The sequence below is a fragment of the Centruroides sculpturatus genome, unplaced genomic scaffold (assembly GCF_000671375.1).
Source record: "Centruroides sculpturatus isolate CEXI.00-Female unplaced genomic scaffold, Cexi_2.0 scaffold1427, whole genome shotgun sequence".
NCBI lineage: Eukaryota > Metazoa > Arthropoda > Arachnida > Scorpiones > Buthidae > Centruroides > Centruroides sculpturatus.
This window is the reverse complement of record NW_019385540.1, coordinates 140592-159186: the sequence shown is the minus strand read 5'-3', so window position 1 is coordinate 159186 and position 18595 is coordinate 140592. Positions and strand designations below refer to the sequence as shown.

Below are 18595 nucleotides of genomic sequence, written 5' to 3'. Positions count from 1 at the left end.
TAATGTAAAATTTTACCTATTGTTGTTGGTTTTTTTATTGAAGTTATTTCTTCAAACCAATGTAATGGGTACTTCTGTGGTTGTGTGAAAAGGATTAATGGATAGACTCGAAAATCAAATATTTTTGTAAATAGTCTTAGGAGATTTTCTTCAAATTAGAAATTGAGTTCATCATGATTTTTGTCATTGTTGGAAGTACTGTTGAAATGCTTCTTTTGGAATATTCAGGAGTTTGGCTATCACGCTCAATTTGGTGCCCTCCATGGTTTGAAAGTGTGTCCCTTTTGAGATCTATTTTCAGTGTATAGAATAGTTAAAAGTCACTTGGAGCAGAATCTGGTGAGTACGGTGGTTGAGTGCTGACAGGAAGTCTTTTGTTGACAAGGAATTGCTGCACAACAAACAATGAGTGACTCAATGCATTATGACGAAGAAGACACGATTCTCCATCATTTGTCACATCATTTTCTCTAAATGGCATCTTTCAACGTATGCAAAAATAGCATATAGAAATGAGCAGTAACACAATACAGGTAGTATGAATGCATGATGCATCACACTGAATCAAAGAATGCAGTTAGCATCACTTTTCTTCAATTTGACAAGGTGCAATTTCTTTGGTTAGAGAGATAATGCTGTATTCCACTCTGGCTGCATGATGAACCGAATATTCTAGCACAGCGCTGTCCAACTGGCGGCCCGCCAAATAATTTTTACGGCCCGCGAGTACATTTTACTATGAATAAATTTATGTTACTAAATTATTATTATTAATAAAATTATTTTACTACCGTGTTTCCCCGAAAATAAGACAGTGTCTTATATTAATTTTTGCTCTGAAAAATGCGCTAGGTCTTATTTTCAGGGAATGTCGTATTTTTCCAGGAAGAAGAATTCACATTTATTATTAAACAAAAAAATTCCCAAGTCGAACTTAGACGAGAGTGACGTATATCCGGTGTGTCGAACTGTCGCCTTTTTATAGCGTCAACATCGGACTCGCTGACCAATTAGTGCTTACTGAACCGTAGCACTATGCAAATGTCATGTGGTTTATCAACCTTCTTGGCCCCCGAAATGTTTGGTGAAGAAAATATGGCCCGCGGGCTATGATAAGTTGGACAGCGCTGTTCTAGCAGACTTCCAATAGTATTTCCAACAATGGAAAGATTGATAGGGGTGTGTGTTGGAGTGTGCTACTCTGAAGGTGATTAGGTAAACATTTTCATATATCCTATCATTATACTGCTATACCACAATTCTAGGTTCATTTTTACTGCCTAAGTATTTTAAGTTGTGGTATGTGAAAGTTCAACCCCGACACAGACTGTCACAATGTTTATTAGATTAGCTTAAGTGCTGTGTGCTTATTTTTAATTTATTTATTCTACATTATTTTAAATAACAGCATTTTCATTTTGTCTTGCCATCAATTGTTCATTATTAGAATTTTAACTATTATTTATAGTTTTTTTTAGCTAAATGTGGACATAATAAACTTTTAAACAATATTATCTGTATAAGTTGCAACATAGATATGAGAGCATTGAAAAGAGCTCTCATATCTGTGCTGATCACAAAAGGTGGTCAGGTAGTTCATGTAATAAGAATAAATTGAAGATGATTCAAAATATTGAATTTACTTGTTAGACAATTTGCTTATGCAGGGTGACATTTTTTTTCTAAACCCTTCATACATAGTTTTATTATGCAGTCACTTGTAAATCACAAAATGTTATGTGAATGTACGTTTGCACATGTTTAGTCTTTGTGGAAAATGTTTAATTTGCCACCTTACAAAATGTTTAAACTAAGCACTCAGTAATATGTTTGGTGTTATGTAAGCATATGTATTGTGGATGTTTCATCAAGTGGTGGTTGTGATTTTATGAGGCAACTCTTTTTTGACTTGTTCTAAATTAAATATTTGATACATTGCATTAAAAAGTATTAATAGATAGGTAGCAATTAATTTTAAATCTTGCATTCAAAGGAAAGTATTGCCTCAGATTGGGCTTTTATAATTGGGTCATTTCCTTTTGGTTGAAATTATAGTGCAAGAGATTGAAAGACGAAAAATTGAATATCTGAATGATGATTTGTATAAATATAATGAGGATTAGTATGAAAATATTACATGGAATTTAAATTTTATTTATAAATGCTTCTATCTATCTACATACTAATTTTATTTAATTGTCTGTAAGGTATTATTATATCTTTGATGTTTTCTGATAGATATAATAGGCTGTTGAGAAATATATAAATAGAAATTAGTGTGAAAAATTATGGAAGTAGACAGACTAATAAAATAAGAGAAATTATATATGGTAAAACTTTAAAAAATTTTATTTGAGTTTTTAAAAATTCATTCTACATAATTATCATATAAACATCGGTAGGATGACAGCTTGGCAATAGGAAGCTATGGTAAAGAATTTGACGTAAGAGGGCTGTTGGAAGTTACATTAAATATTGTTATTGACGGAACAGTTCCATTTATATTGACATTAGATTTGAATTATAAAAGTATGAGTATGGAGTCCTGTAGAAAGTCATATATGAAAATGTTTTGAGTAAAATAAGATGTCTTAATGATAAAATATAATGCAGTATAAACTTACTCTTCCGAATTAATTAGGGCCAAAAACCTGTTCAGATTATCCAGTGTTTTGGATTTTTCAAATTTTTTATTTTCCAGTATATTTGTTTAATATTAATGCAGATTTCTCAACATACTGTATTCAATGTTTTGAGAATTGAAATACCCAATTTATTTATAGGGGGTTTGGCCTCATTATGAGTAAGCTTATGACAAATAGGAAGGAGAAAAACAGGAGATAAGCCTTTGTTTATTCGGATGACAAATTTATTTTGTATACATTGTATATTCTAGATGGCACGTGATATGATAGCCATATTTTTTGTTCAGAGGTGGGAGCAGATATCAATCTAGATTTCCCTCTGTTAAGATTAACTGGAATTTCAGATTATTAGTCTTCACAAATCCAAATGTGATTTCCCTTCCATTTGGATTAGTGAGATTCTACTATAATTTGAAAATTGCTTTACTAATTTATAAGCTGAACACCTAAGTAAAATTATAATTAACTTGCATTAGTTTTTTATATGGGGGAAGTAAGAAAATTACAATTTTCAGTTTACTTCTGATTTTCAATTAATGTAATATATAACAACTTGAATTCTTATATTATGAAATATTAGATTGTTTTTGTATTTATTAATTTAAAATGTTAAAAATTTTCTAGACTTATTTTCATACACGTCAGAATACTTCTAACGCACTACCATACAACACACGAACTAGTGGTATGACAGTTATATCATCATCAGGAATATCATCAAATGCTCATCAGTATACAGGACAAATGTCTAACAATAGTATGTATGCAGCTCAGGCTACCTATGGAACACACATTAATTCACAGCCAATGATTATACCTTCTGCTGTGCCAATGACAATCCAAGTAAGTACATTTCAGATCTTTCGTACTTCGGAGTTTATTGAATAAATTTGACATAAACATTGTAGCGTTTTGAAAAAGAGTTTAATATCCTTATTAAAAACGTTCAATAAAACAATCAAATTTTTCACAGAGAATACAATTTTATACTGAATTTGAAGGCATTTTATGTTGATTCCCAAGTACTTCTGTACCAATTAAATTCATCCAAAAACTTGCTAAAAATACTGTTTTAGCAGTATTTTAGATGGCTTCATTGGTCTGAAAGTTCTTGGGAAGACATAAGTTAATTTCTGACTTCAATAAACTAATTTTTTTTGTAATAATTTGCTCTTATTTTTGCAAGATTTTTGTCTATCATAACAATTTTATTATTATGCTTACACTCTGATGACAATATAAGACTATACAAAGTAAAAATATTATGTAGGAAATTAAAATGTAAAAAACTAAGATTCAGTTTTCTATTTGGAAAGAGATTAAAAAATTTATAAAATTAAAAAAAATATATATTTTTTCCCTTCTCTGTTGAAAAATATAAAATCTTAAGATTTTTTTAAATATAATTTCAATATATTGATGATATAATGGTTAATAATTAAAATATTTTTTCAGTATTCACAGAATCAATTCCAGACTGCCCAATATCCTATTTCATCGTCGCAGCATGTGATATATCGACCAAACAATGCACATACATACTATAATACTTCTGGTACAAGTAAGCAATTATTATACTGTTACATTTTAAAGTTTATTTAGAAAGTATCTCATGAAACATTTTAGTCTGTTTTTCTTTAAATACTAATTTCAAAGTAGCAAATTAAATTTTATAAAACATCCCGAAGCTCTATTATTAACTATGTGTGGCTTAAAGTTAAATTTTCTTACAATATGCAGTTTCATTAAAATGTATTAAGTTAACTAATAAATAAATTTTATTTTAGTGTATTTTTCTCCTATTCAAATACCTGGTGGAAGATCAGCAAATTCCACTAGTTCAAATACTACATCTTCAGTTCCTCCCAAAAGGAAAAAAAAGATAATATGCATACAAGATCCATCTGGCAAAGTTATTACTGATGAAATAATTAATATGAATGCAAATAATGCTAATACAAATGTTGGAACAAGCTCACAAAACGTAAGTTGAAATTCATTTTAACTTATTTAATTATCTTGGTAAAGTTGTACAATATGTTTCGGTTATATGACTGCGAAAGTTACACAAATATTGCTTAAATTTGTTTAAAGAGAATAAGTATAAAATCTGGTCTATTAATAATTGTTATTAATGGTCATATTTTTAATTGGACAATATTCTTTGAATTCTTCAATAATACTTTTGAAATACGTAGTATGATACATTGCTTTAGTTGAAACTGAATGCTTTTGGCTAATCTATATATTGATAAACCTTTTTTAGTTTAATATAAATGTACTTGTTAATTTAATAAACCAAGTTGTTGTTAGTGGTTTTTTTTCTTATCTTTTCCTTGATAAGGATAAGTAACTGATAAGGAATTGTAACAGAGGAGGTATTAAAAGATGGAGATTTAGATGGATTGGGCATTTGGAAAGAATGGAACCAGAGAGAAAGGTATATATCAAGTGTATAGAGAGAGACCAGAGGGAAGAAGACTGAAAGGGAGACCACGAAAAAGATGAAGAGGATGTGGAGGATGATTTGAGAAAGATGGGTGTGAATGGCTGGAGAAGGAAAGCCCAAGACAGAGGAATGGATGAAAATCCTGGATGAGGTCAAGGTCATTCAAAGATTATGAGGGCCAGGGAGGGAGAGAGAGAACAGGAGGAGGAATACTGACTTCACTCTCCTTAAACATAAACTTCTAATTTATCAGAAACAACTTAGATAATGAATAATTTCCCCATAATCATTAATTTTTATGCATTATATTAAAATTATTCCTAGGTTTCTGGAAAATGCCAAGTTACTTAAATTTTATATTCCGATGAGATGTTTGTTATGAAACATCTAAATTTAAGAATTTTTATTTGTTTTTTTAAATTGCTCGTTCTGTTTTAAGTCTCTTCTGTAATTTTAATTACAAATCAGTTTTGAAGTAGCCTTTGAATTTTTAATTTTGTATATTAAGTTTTGTATACAATAAACTCTAAGTCTGATGAAATAATTGTCAGTTTGTGTTCAAGATATTGATTAATAATAATAATTTGAAGTTTGCCATAAGAAGTCTTCAATCTTGATTCACTGAATAAGTGTTTCTGAGAAATGATTTAAGTAGTAATTGCATATTTGTGTAGTTTTTTTTTGTTTTTGAACAGATTTTAATGTATATATTTTTCTTTTTAAACATCAGATAAATATTTCACAGTTGTATTAATTTTTTATAGTAAAATCACTTTTGCATACATAAATTATATTATTTGAATTAATTTGGATTAATCCTAACTGATTCCCACCAAGCATGCCTGTGCCTGTTTCATCTTGCTTGCCCTTTTCCTAATCCCAAGAGGGTCCCAAACAACATAAAACTTGTGACTTCTAGCCTATTCTGCAAATATAAAATATATAGTATAAAGAAACTATTGAACAATATTTGTCCATTAATTCGTGCAACTTCATCATATGTTGACCAAAATTCCATTCCTTGTTTCCAAGGCCAAGTTAGCCCAAAGTGCAACCAATGCCACCTTGGAGTGCTGATTTGACATTGAATCACAGTTTGAAGCTCTTTACATAATGTATTATGACTTTCTTTTTTTTTTTTATAACTTGTGTCTCCTCTTCTTAATAGTCTGTGGATGCCCCTGATTCAAACTAAAGATGGGAGTATTCTAATGCATGAATTGAACTACTATTTGCAAAAAGTTCTTGTTCAACTACCTGACACGTGACAGCGAACAAACCAATTAGAGTTGAAAAAACTAGTGTGGCTCTGCTGCCAGAAATTGTAATTTCATTACATTAGTAAAGACCAAGTTATGATCTGTCTTCTCTAGAAATTTTAATACTTCAATTGTTTTCTTCAATCTCTAATTATCAACACATCGATTAATAACTTTATTCAAATACTTGGTACTAGTTACTAAGTACTCCATTCAGGGCAAACTGGCATCATGTTAACTTATTGTCATTGTTTTCACATATTACATTTATTGATTGTTCTGAAACTCATTTGATTCTGCCCCTCATTAATTCCAACAAAGATTAATATTAGGAGTCTACATGGGAATTAACCCTTTGTCACATGACTTTTGTTTCTGACGAGGCTCAGAATAATTCTCAGAACATACAGTTGTTACTGGAGAACATGACAATCTATCTGGAGACTATCTCAATTAAATTTTCATTTAAGTGAAATTATACATCCCTCTAGAGCAGTGATTCTCAAACTTTTTCGATCCACCGCCCCCTTTGTTCCATAAAGTTATACCCAACACACCCTAACCCATTTTCTCTTGTGTGAGAAAAGGATTGGAAATATTCTTAGGAAAACTTTTCTATGAATCTCACACTTTGTGCCCTTACTGTACATTGTTCTCATCATCTGGAAACCATTAAACGCAATGTTTCCTCTTATCAGCCCCAATTTTGCCTTTGGTCACCGTTCAATACCCTGCCTCTATCATAGATCTATTCATCGCGCCAGAAGGGGGGTATTGCTTACTTTGAGAAACGCTGAGCTAAAATAAAAGTCAATGTGTTAGAAATATTCAAGTTGTGACCTTCAATAAAAAATAAAAAATATATAAAATGTCAACATTTTATATATATTCCGTCGAATTTTTATATATAGAATTTGTCTGCCGTCGCCCCTCTATATTTCCTTAACGCCCCCCAATTCTCTTTGAGCCTTATACTGCCCCCTGAAAGCCTCCAGCGCCCACAAGGGGGCGTTATCGCCCACTTTGAGAAACGCTGCTCTAGAGGGTGCATTAAAAAAAATAATGAGTTTGTTATAAACTGTGAAACTGTCAGCATTACATCAAAAACTATAATTATACATTTAATTTCTTCATTTTGTCTTCCTTCTAGCGACACAAAATACTTGTGGAATTTCAAAAGTGTTTTTTCTTGTGTATTTTATTGTTATTTGATTCAAAAATGCAAAAATAAACATATTAAATTTAAGAAACTTGCTGTAAATTATCTCGGCTTACACCATTAACATTGGCTTTGTGTGAAATGCGAGAGGAATGTGTTATTTTTAAGGTCAAGGTAGCCACACTGACCTCCTACTATGTCAATAAGTCATTAATTGTTTTATTGTCTTGTAAACGAAAACTCTTCCTGATTTTAAGTCCTCAAAGTACAATGTTATTTTATTGTACTCCAAAGAATGTTTTCTTTAACATGTAATTAACAACTAGTTTTGTTAGATCTGATTAATTTTATTTTTTAGTCGCAGTTTAACCAGCATGCAGGTGACCCTGGGGCTTCCGGCATGCTGATCTCTCTCTCCTGTTTTATGTGGCATGCCGGTCATTCTGCAAAAATACAGTAAGATTTAACACAGAAATTCATTCCATTTTTAAAGAATTTTCTTTATTTCAGCAGGTTTGTTTTATTCAGATTTCATTTTAGACAGATTTTACTGTATATGATTTCTTCTTAAAAAACAGAGCTTTTTCTAGCAAATACTGGTGGTAGATACTTTAAGATACTTGCAAAAACTTGTGTTGTTCTTAAAGAGCCTAGTCCTAATATTTTTTAAAAATATATTTGTTTTTAAGTATAATTGTTCTATAAATGATTATTAGACAATACTCCTAAAATCAGCATGAAGACTTTAGGAAGCATCTTCAAACTTAAAATGTATGAATGTTAAAATATACAATAAAATAATTGAGTAACTTTTGACTTTTTTATAACTTTTTATCAATTTAGGACTAATTTGTCTTTTATTTACAGATGCTGTAGTAATACCAAACGGTGACTGTTTAAGAGAAAGTAAACTGCATGCTTTTGTTGCAAAATTAGTCAATAAGAGGTTTAAGAATAAAATTCACTAGTTGTCATGGTAAACGTGCTGTACTTTTTCTAATAGCTCTTACTGACTAATTCTACAAGCCAAAGCATTCAGTTTACTTTCTCTTTTCCATTATTTGTGGTCACTAATAAAATTTGTAAACAAGATAAATTATTTCTACATTGACAATAAAATTATGTAAAAACATTAAAAGTTAGGTTTTATGTATGTGTGTAGTATCAACATTTATATTTCATCAATTAAAGATTTACAAAATTGCACATGAATATATTTTTATAATTTTCAATATTGATATTGGTTCATTGATTTAACTGCAACAAAATTATTGTTAGATTTTTTTTAATCAAAAGTTATAAAATGTTCTAATTCAAAATTAGGATTCAACCCAACAAACTTCCAGTATAGCTGCTCAGTTTGCCGAACAAGTTGCAGCACTAGCTTCAAGGACCTCACCTACATTATCTTCCGCTTCAACAGATACAACTGAAGGAAAGCTTAATCAAACAGAGGTATTTATTATTCATTCTTTTTATTCTAAAAATTTATAATTAATGTTTTTGATAAATAAAACTGATTCTTAGACATGGTATCTTTGAAACTCTTGCAAATGTTTATCTTCAATATAATTTTAATGTTCAATAAATCTGAAATAAAAATTTTTAAGAATTTTAATAAAATATCAGCATAATTTGATTCTTCTGAATATTTGAGTTTATTGAATAAAATGCATAGAAGTTATTTCAAACTATAAATGCAAAACACTCAAAATTTATTTATTGAAAGTATCCCAATATATTATCATGCTTATGTGAAATGGATCCAAGTTTACAATTTAAAGCTTAAATTAAAATATAAAAAAGCATTTTAAAGAACATTTATTATTATGTGGTTTTTTTTTAATTTTGTTTATTTGTGTGTTAAGTGTAATTATTTCAAGAATATTTTTTTCAATTATATCAAGTGAACAGTCAGATTCCTTTATCGGACTAAATAATTACTAAGTAATTTGGCAGGAGGTAGACAGTTAGGTTGTCATCTCTTGTGAAATTTAATCATTCAAAATTTAATTAAATTTCATTTTAAAATATTCTAGAAGAAAAGATGTGACTCAAATCAACAATTTTTGATTATCGTTCATACATGTTGCCAGTTAAGCCACCCTCACCTATATCTGATCTTTGCTTTCAGACTAATTTAGATATAGCCATTATTTATTTAGCCTTAATAGCCTAATAAAGGAATGTGCTGTTTGTTTGATATTTGAAACAATTATCAGATTGGTTGTATTTAATATTTTTTTCACGTGAAATTTTGTGGATAATTTTATACTTTTTACAGTAAACGTGTGCTAAGTTGGACAACCTTCACCTACTATTACGTTGTTGCAAATGAAATGGCCAATTTTTACTTCTTACATTGAATGTTTATTAATTTAATTTAAAACTTGCATATTCAATCAGAACTGTCTCCACCAACATTAATATACTTTTCCCAACACATTAGAAATGCATTAATGCTATTGAGCTTCTTGACTTTCCCTAACATGTTTAGATGTTGAGAAATGGTTGTATAATGTTCAGTACGTTCAATCTATTTATGATTTTCTGGACAGTAAAGTGTTCTTCAGTTCTGATTTTTGACATTTATATTCCCAGAATGAAATTTTTTTTTAAACCAATGCCTGGTGGCCTGCTCGCTCACAGAACCTTCACCAAAAAGTTTTATTGGCATTCAGGTTGCTTTGACTGTGTTGTGTCCCTGCTTATACTCAAAAAAGAAAATCTATTTGAATTCCTTTTTTCATCAGAAAAAGTACTCTTAAACATGTGGAACTTGCAATATAAATGAGATTACATTTCTAAATTCACTTATTATATATGTGCTCTTCCAATTGAAAACATACAGCACTGTTCACATGGAAAAAACTGAACTTCAAGGCTGCAAAGTTTAAATTAAAAAAAAAAACAGCTTTTTCATTTGCAACAACCCGATATCAGTCTAAGTTGATGAATGTCAGTCAGCAGGGTGTTTTCTCTGATGACTGAAAAATGAGAAGGTGACTATACAGTACAGTAATTTATTACAATCGGCTCTAGACAGAAGTTTTACTGAGGTTTAGTACATTAACAATATCCGAATGATTATTAAAAGATTGTCATAACTATTGAGGAGTATTTAATTCTTTTTAGTTTAAGAAAAGATAGACTGTCGAGAATAAATAAAATTATTCATTATTGAGCTAGCATGACAAAAGCAAGACACATTTTTTTCTAGTTGATTGTCAATATACACTGTTCTCACCAAAGTAAGATGTATGGTCATACCGAAGTGATTAAAATTCAGCCAAAAGTTTTTGCACTAGTTGCTGGAGTTGTGGACAAAATACTATTTTGACACTCGCTGTTACTTAAGCTTTGCTGTCTAAAGACATTGGCCTTTAATTTTGCACATTCAGCACTTTTGTATAAAAGTATTATATAAAGCAGCTGAGAATTTGTAATACAGTAGAGCGTCGTTTATCTGAATCGATTGGGGACTGAGGTTGTTTGGATAACTTATTTTTTGGATAACCAATTATGTACGAAAAAATATATTAACCTATCCCATGTTGAAATTTTTCTCCGTTGCGTGTCGCTTCCCGTTGAATTTTCGTCGATGTAAGCCTAACGTAAACTTTTTAAAATAATAATCATGGCTAGTGTATCGTTAAAAATTATTTCTTTATTTTTTACAAACAAAATAAATATATTGAAAAATATAAACACAAAAAAAATTATACTTTAGAAGTTGATCTAGTTTCAAAAACGTTCAATTCAGCACAACACAGTCCTCAGAAAAACATCACACACAAGTGCCAGTGCTGCCAGCTAAAACACACAAACCAACAATAAAAATATTGGAGTAGCCCAAGATACAGCCAAAGATTGCAGCGACACAGTACTAGTGGAAATTTAAATTTGCCAACTGGAATGCTTTCAGTTAACCAACGTTTCGGATAAATGACGCTCTACTGTATATTAAAACTGAAATATAGTTTGTAAACAAATTTTCTTTTGAAAAAACCTTTTTAAAAGTGAATTAGTTTTTAAATCAATTTATTTATCTTCATTTAAAATTCTAGGATTCTCAAGCATTTTATGAAGATAGTCCACAACGTTACAATTTAGCAGAGAGTCTAAAATTTCCTCCGCCATTAATATCTGCAGAACAGCTTGATAGTTGCATAGAAATTTCTCCGTCTCTACCGGAAGAATTAAGTAATGTCGCAAGTGAAAAATGCAATAACGTTGTTGATAATTGTATACATGAACATCATAGTAGTGAGGAAAATATTAATTTATCAAAAACAAATAATATATCTGTTACCCATGAACATTTAGAAATTAATTCAAATAAAAAGAATAATTTTATAAAAGAAAGCAATATAGAGGATATTAAAGTAGATGATTCTTTAAAAGAAAATTTAGATAAAAATAGGGAGCAAGAACAAATTCAAATTGACGAGAATTGTTTTCCAAAAGAAACAAAAACCGAAAACATTCCTAGTGTCTCTGAATTCACTCCCGAAGACGTCGAGTTATCAGAAGATAAAAGTGAAAATGTTGAATCTGTGACAGAAAATGAAGATACTTCTAAAGAATTAGAGGATTCAAATAAAAACTTACCAGATGAAAAGTTGACTGATTCATCTAATTTGACTGATACTGTTGTTATTGCTACTAAAACTGTTACTCCTACAACTATTACTGCTACTGTGAAAAGTGAGACAGTTAAAGATACAGGATCTGAAAAAAGCAATCGTACACACAGTGCAGATGCATCATTAAATAATGAAAGCAAACCAGAAGGTAAGTTTTAAAATATTTTATATAATTAAGTGTTCATTTTTTTTTTATAAAAATGAAATGACTTAATACTCATGTAATAATTTAGAAACATAGAAAGATTATTTTCAGATGTTAACTAGTTAGTTACAAGAACTTCAGAAATTTCAGACCTAGGCTCGGATTCACAAAAGTGTCACAGTGCAACTTATGAAGAATGTTCATCTTAAGTTACAATATGACAAAATTTGGTACTTGCTTAACTTGTCGTAACTGAAAATGTCATAAAAAGTGTCATAATATCATGACATGGAGTGGGTTGTCATAAGTCAATTCAAGGTGGTTGATGAGTATTTAGCTTTCTCGATTGACATGCTACATAATTCATTGAAAAATTTTTGTTTATTTTGTCTGTCGATCAAAGACATTTTGTTAACAGAGTTAATCTATCGAATGGAAACAATTTTTAGTTTAATTGAGGAACTGAAACCTCATTTGGAAATGTATATGCTTCTACATACATTAATAACACTATTTGTTTCTTTGCAAATTAATCTCCACTTAATACTTTTTCCATGAAGTAATAGTTGGATGTATCCTCGATTATATTATTATTTTTTTCTTTAACTCCATCTATCAACACCTGTATTTTGGAAGAAGTAAACCAATGCCTTCTTTTTCTCTCTCCCAGTTTATCACCAAAACTCATGACTGAGACAACTTTCACCATTTGAAAGTTCCTGAACTATATTCCTATTGGACAAAACAATATACTCTTGAAATCAGATCACTGATATTTTGTCATAAATAGTAAATCCAGTTATGATGAGCTTTGTAAATTGCAGATACGATATGTCATGAATTTGCTGTATTTAACTAAATCGCAAGAATATGATGTTGTAACTAACAACACTTTTGTGAATCTGGGCTTTAATTAGTAGATTATTTTGAGTTGTGAGTGAGTAAAATTCTGGCCTCCTTAGGCTATGGTTTTGTAATTTCTTGAAATATAGAATTAAAATACTTATTCGGGTCAAACCTGTTAAAGGACGGTGATTGTTATGATACAATAGAAACTCAAGTTTTGAATGTTACCAAAAGAACAGCCTGTTACTCTAAAGCAGTGTTTCTCAGTCACCAGACCTTGGATAGTTGTATGTAACAAAGTATACAGTAATGCTAGATGAGCATAATTCTTAGTTGCATATAATTACTGGTCCATGTAAAATTATTCATAACTATATCTGTCTATGATGACAAAATGATTGAGAAACACTGCTCTGTAGATCTGAGCTGTAGTCTTGGCTGGAACTTCAAAATTTTGTTGGTTGTTTCCCCTAGTTATGTCAGGCTGAGTTTGTTGGGCTTGTAAGAGCCATGTCTGCAGGTTTGAGAGAATTTAAAAAAAAAATCTCGAACAGCAACAACTTCTAAATGTTAATAAAAATTAAGCATATAAATTATTTTTTTGAATGATAAACTACATTTACGGTAATTGTTAAATTTAATAATGAAAATATATTAAGAAATACTAAAGGAATATTGTTTGGGATAAATTGGCACAAATAGAATCAACAATTAGAATTTAATAATTAAAATTTTACAATGCTGTTAATAGAATGTCATGGTCTTGCGAATTATCATGTATGGGCAATGTAGTCAATATTATGAAGTTTTCTAGTTAAAATACAGGTAGCCCTCGGTTTATGCCGCAGTTCCGTTCCTACAAAAGCCGGCACAAATAGAATTGGCGTAAAATGAACCCATATTTACAGTGAGGTATTGGGTTAGGTTCTACATAAGTAAAAAATAAGCAAATAATTTTGTTTAGTTATACAATATAATACAAAATACATAAATTTAATTTTTAAAATGTATTTTATCATAAAATAAAGTGAAATGTTTTTATTAAAAAATTTTAGTTTCGGATCTCTTACATTTTTCGGAAAAAGTATCCATCTTTAATTGTTTTCATTTTTGTTTTCTTTCATTAAGAATTCGGAATATGGTCGAATCGATGCTATTATGCTCCTTTTTACATTTGCGCTTCACTCCCAATTATTGTCTAACTCACAAAGTTTATTTGTCAAACTTTCCATAGTTGAAATATATTGAAATATTATAAGGATATGTTAACCCGATGCAGAGCTACAGACGAACGAAGACACTGATTGGTCGACCACCGGTCGCCATAATGCATATATAAGGTCAGTTTTAGCGGGAAAATTGAAGGTGGCTAAGGAGAGATGTATATCATCTGACTGACAAGAAATAGATATTGTCTGGCTAATAAAAAAAGTATCGTCTGGCCAACGAGAAGTAGATTTGTCTCACTAATGATAGTTTGTGATCGCCGGAAGTGCTACTGCGTCGTAAGGTGTTTTCCTGAATGAACTGATACGGGATACATTCATTTGCGCTATGGATTCGGATGCCATTTATTGGACTATTAAGTTTAATAATGTGAGATCTGAACGGCCCCTGGGTCTAAAAAATTAATTTTATTAATAACGTTAAATATTGTCATAAAATTTTGGTGAGAAATTAACGTTTTCCAACGTGGGAAAAATAGCTAACAGATGTTACTTCCTTCGAGGGAAGTTAGTACATCCTCTGTTTTTCCCTTATCTGCGAAAAACCTCGCTTTGATGGGAAATGTTTACCCCTCATATATTCCCCTTTTTGTCCGTTCCCACGGAAGAATCTTGTATGATGATTGGTCGCCAATCGTCAGATATAGCGGGAATTTATCAGAATTCGGGGAGTTCATCGACAGACCTGGAAGAGTCAGGACTCCATACATATTTGCTCCTAAAGGCCAACGCCTATACTATGAGCCATACAATATACGAAGGATTGAGTCTAGGAATACACCCAGTTAAGTTGATCTCTCCAGAGGAAAGAAGACAGAGAATTTGAGGAGTGAACAAATACTTCATATACAGAGCCGAAGAGTAAAGACAATGATCAGGTTGTATGTTTGTAAATGATTTTGTGAGCTCTCAATCGCGTATCGGTTAGATATAAATCCCTATCTCGCACGACTTATAGACTATAATTAGTAGTGGTAGTCTCCTTATCATATATTTGTATTCCCATTATTTGTTTACATTTAATTAAATTTACTCTTGTTTATTTTATAAAGAAATGTCTCTCAATTATTACCTGAATAAGATTGACCCACGCGTGTTTATCCGCGTGTAAAATAACTGATAAACTGGTGTCTGGAACCTGACAAATTCGGATAGAGACTTTACCGTCTTCAATCCTCCTTAGACCTAATATTATTGCCCTCCCGGTCAAAATCCTGATAAGGATCGGATCTCTCAATCCGAAACCCAGAGAACAGATTTCGGATAATCTGTGCCGATTAAGTGGTACGAACAATCCTAAACGGAGTTGTACCCACGGCTAAGCTCACAATAGCTTGACTTGTGGGTACCTAAACATTTAGTATTTTAATATTAATTTAATGCAAATGTATACATACCCGATAATATTAAACAGAAAAAATAAATATATTCAATAAAAATTTTTGTTTTAACAAATGTATAATGTTGCAGCTCGGTAAATACGTCAACACTGAAATGAAAATCAGTCTAGCATAGGGAAAATCGGGGAATTACACTGCGAAATGGCGAATTGCACAGCGGCATTATTGTGAATCGGCGTAAATTGAGCTGGTGTAAACCGGGGACTACCTGTATTGTTTTTACTTTCCTGGCTCTATTATACATAACAGAGGACAAGTATGGCAATCGGTCAAAAAATGATTCCCAAGATTTTTACATTTTTGGACATGGGACCCTGAAATGTAAAGAAATGAAAAAAAAAATTTTCGGTTTTTGCTGTGTATGTGGATGTTAACGTGTTAGGGGGGAATGATTTTGTTCACCCTCTTTGAGGCTTTATAACTCCTGTGCTTTGTCAAAAATTTCAGAAATTTTGCAGGAAGGTTTGTGTATTAGATGCTATTAAATTTTGATAGTTAAAGGTTGGGCGAGGAGCTATAGGATCTTGTCATATTTTGAGTAGGGTCTGACTTAGTGATGATTTCACTTGTTAGCATTTACAATTTTTTTTATAGAACCCATCCCTACCCTCATAATTAACCTTTTTGCAATAATTAAAAATATAAATTTTATATAATAAAATATCCTAACAGATGGTGGCACACACGCAGTTTTAAATGTCGCACATAAAGTTAATTTCTTTTGTCTGTTACTCAGTCGAAAAAGCCACAGTAAGATCTATATGAAGAGTACTATTGAATGATGAATCCCATTTGGAAAAAGACATGTTAAACATAACATCATCTGAATATTGCATCTATTCTAATGTAAGTTGGACATAAGTTATTAGAAGCCTAAATTACAGTGCTTAGCCCTGGTTGTGGCAGTAATATAGTATTAAGATGAAAGATTTCTTAATTTTGTAAAGATTTTTCAAGGATACTAATCATGTAAGGATAATTTAACTAATCATTTGACAGTTTTTTATATTAGATATTCAATGGATATATTTGAAATACTACATCTAATTTTTTAACAGTATAAAAATGAACCTGCTTGATTTAAGATTAATTGTTGGGAAACTGTTTTATGGTATTAGTAAGTTCAGTAAATAGGAGAAACAATTTATAATTGGAGAGCAAAAAAAATTCTGTTTGTATACCTTCTTCTGAGAAAGAATTTAATTACGTCTGGCTTATTAGAAGTGAAATTAGTGCGTTTTGTATCCCTTGGATTGAAGAGAGTATACCAGAGTAATTAGTAGTAATTTAATTTACGAAAAACATATGACCTGTTCTGCTTAAGTGCATGTCAAAGAATTGGATTGCATGTCATTATTCTCATATTCAAGAATAAATTTGATAATCATATCATATAATTATATTAATAAGACACATTCTTTGTGCATGCCTTGCTATACTAATAAAATATTGTCTTATATATAGACATATTGCTAATTATTATATTCAGTTTTCTTTTCATGTACTAGCTCTTGTCTATAGCATCCTTTTATGGTGTTAGTCATCAGAATGTAATAAAATCTGATTTTTAAAAAATTAAGATTAAAAATTGAAGAAATTACAAATTTATATGCTAAGTAAAATCAATATCAAGCCACTAAATTTTGATACAAAATTGTAATCATGTGGTTTTTAGATAATCAGTTAATTTTAATTGAATTATTGAAAGGACCATTAATGCTTTACCTTCTTTTTATAGAACTTTCTCTGTGTGGAAAATATGTAGGAAGTAATTTTACTGTTTTAATGTTACTATGCCATTAAGTCATAGACAAGTTACAAATACAGATCAGTAGAGAAAAAAATACATTGCTATACTTAAGGTTACTAATATCTTTATTATTGACTATACTTTAACTCTGATCTGTTTTATAGTTAAGAAAGATCTTGTCATACAGAATGCAGAATAATTATGTTCTATAAGAAATGAACGTCTTCGTAAACACCAGAGTGAATAATTATGTTCTAACTTTGCAAATGATCAACAAAATGTCTTCTCTCTAATGGAATAAGTCTAAGTCCATCCTGAGTAAAACAGTTATCAGCAAGTTTCTGATCCTTTTGTTTCAGCAAACAGTTCGCACCAGTTAATGTTGCTTAGGAATTGTGCTCTTTTGGAATGACACAAGACTTTACTTGGGATAAATGCTAGTCTTGGTTGAGAAACTTTCTCACCCTCTATATTTCTCATTGTTGGTCTTACGTCTGTGTGGAAATTTCAAAACCAACAAGAATTGATAAAAGAATTAAGCAGCTTTTTATAGGAATGGCATTTATAAATTTGCATCTTGGTAGAATATGATTGAGTATTGCAATGAGTTTATTTTATTTCTTTTGGGTTAAGTGTTCATCTTTATTTTTAAACTACACTATCCGGAACCTGTAACTGGTTCGTGATGTGTATATATTGTATAACGCTGTTGATAAATGTTTTCGAACAATCCTGTTGTTCGAAAATGTTCGTTAACAGTGGTATAAAATATATACACGTCACGCACCGGTTACAGGTTCCGGATAGTGTAGTGTAGATTTCACCCCGGTGTTGAGGTTAGAATAGTTTCTGTATTTATTGTTATTTTTATGAATGTTATAACCTTATTCTTAAAAACTACACACCTGATCACTTGATTATGTTAAAATCTACAATCGTTGGTTCTATTTGTGCCATATAACAAATATTTAGTTTTTTTTTTCTAATATGAAAATAAAACTACTTATTGTAAGCATGCTACTGTTTATATTATATTATAAAACTTTTATATATTTTTAAAAGGTAAAATT

At 30.5% G+C, this 18595-nt stretch overlaps 1 protein-coding gene across 1 annotated transcript in view; it reads left to right on the top strand.

Annotated features, from left to right (window-relative positions):
• Positions 1-18595, top strand: part of LOC111639946 (eukaryotic translation initiation factor 4 gamma 3-like) — a 135994-nt gene that overhangs the window by 29382 nt on the left and 88017 nt on the right. The window contains exons 4-8 of the mRNA XM_023385910.1: positions 3270-3488; positions 4101-4206; positions 4433-4629; positions 8836-8967; positions 11580-12306. Of these exons, the coding sequence (XP_023241678.1) occupies positions 3270-3488; positions 4101-4206; positions 4433-4629; positions 8836-8967; positions 11580-12306 (1381 nt within the window). The remainder of the gene's footprint in view (positions 1-3269; positions 3489-4100; positions 4207-4432; positions 4630-8835; positions 8968-11579; positions 12307-18595) is intronic.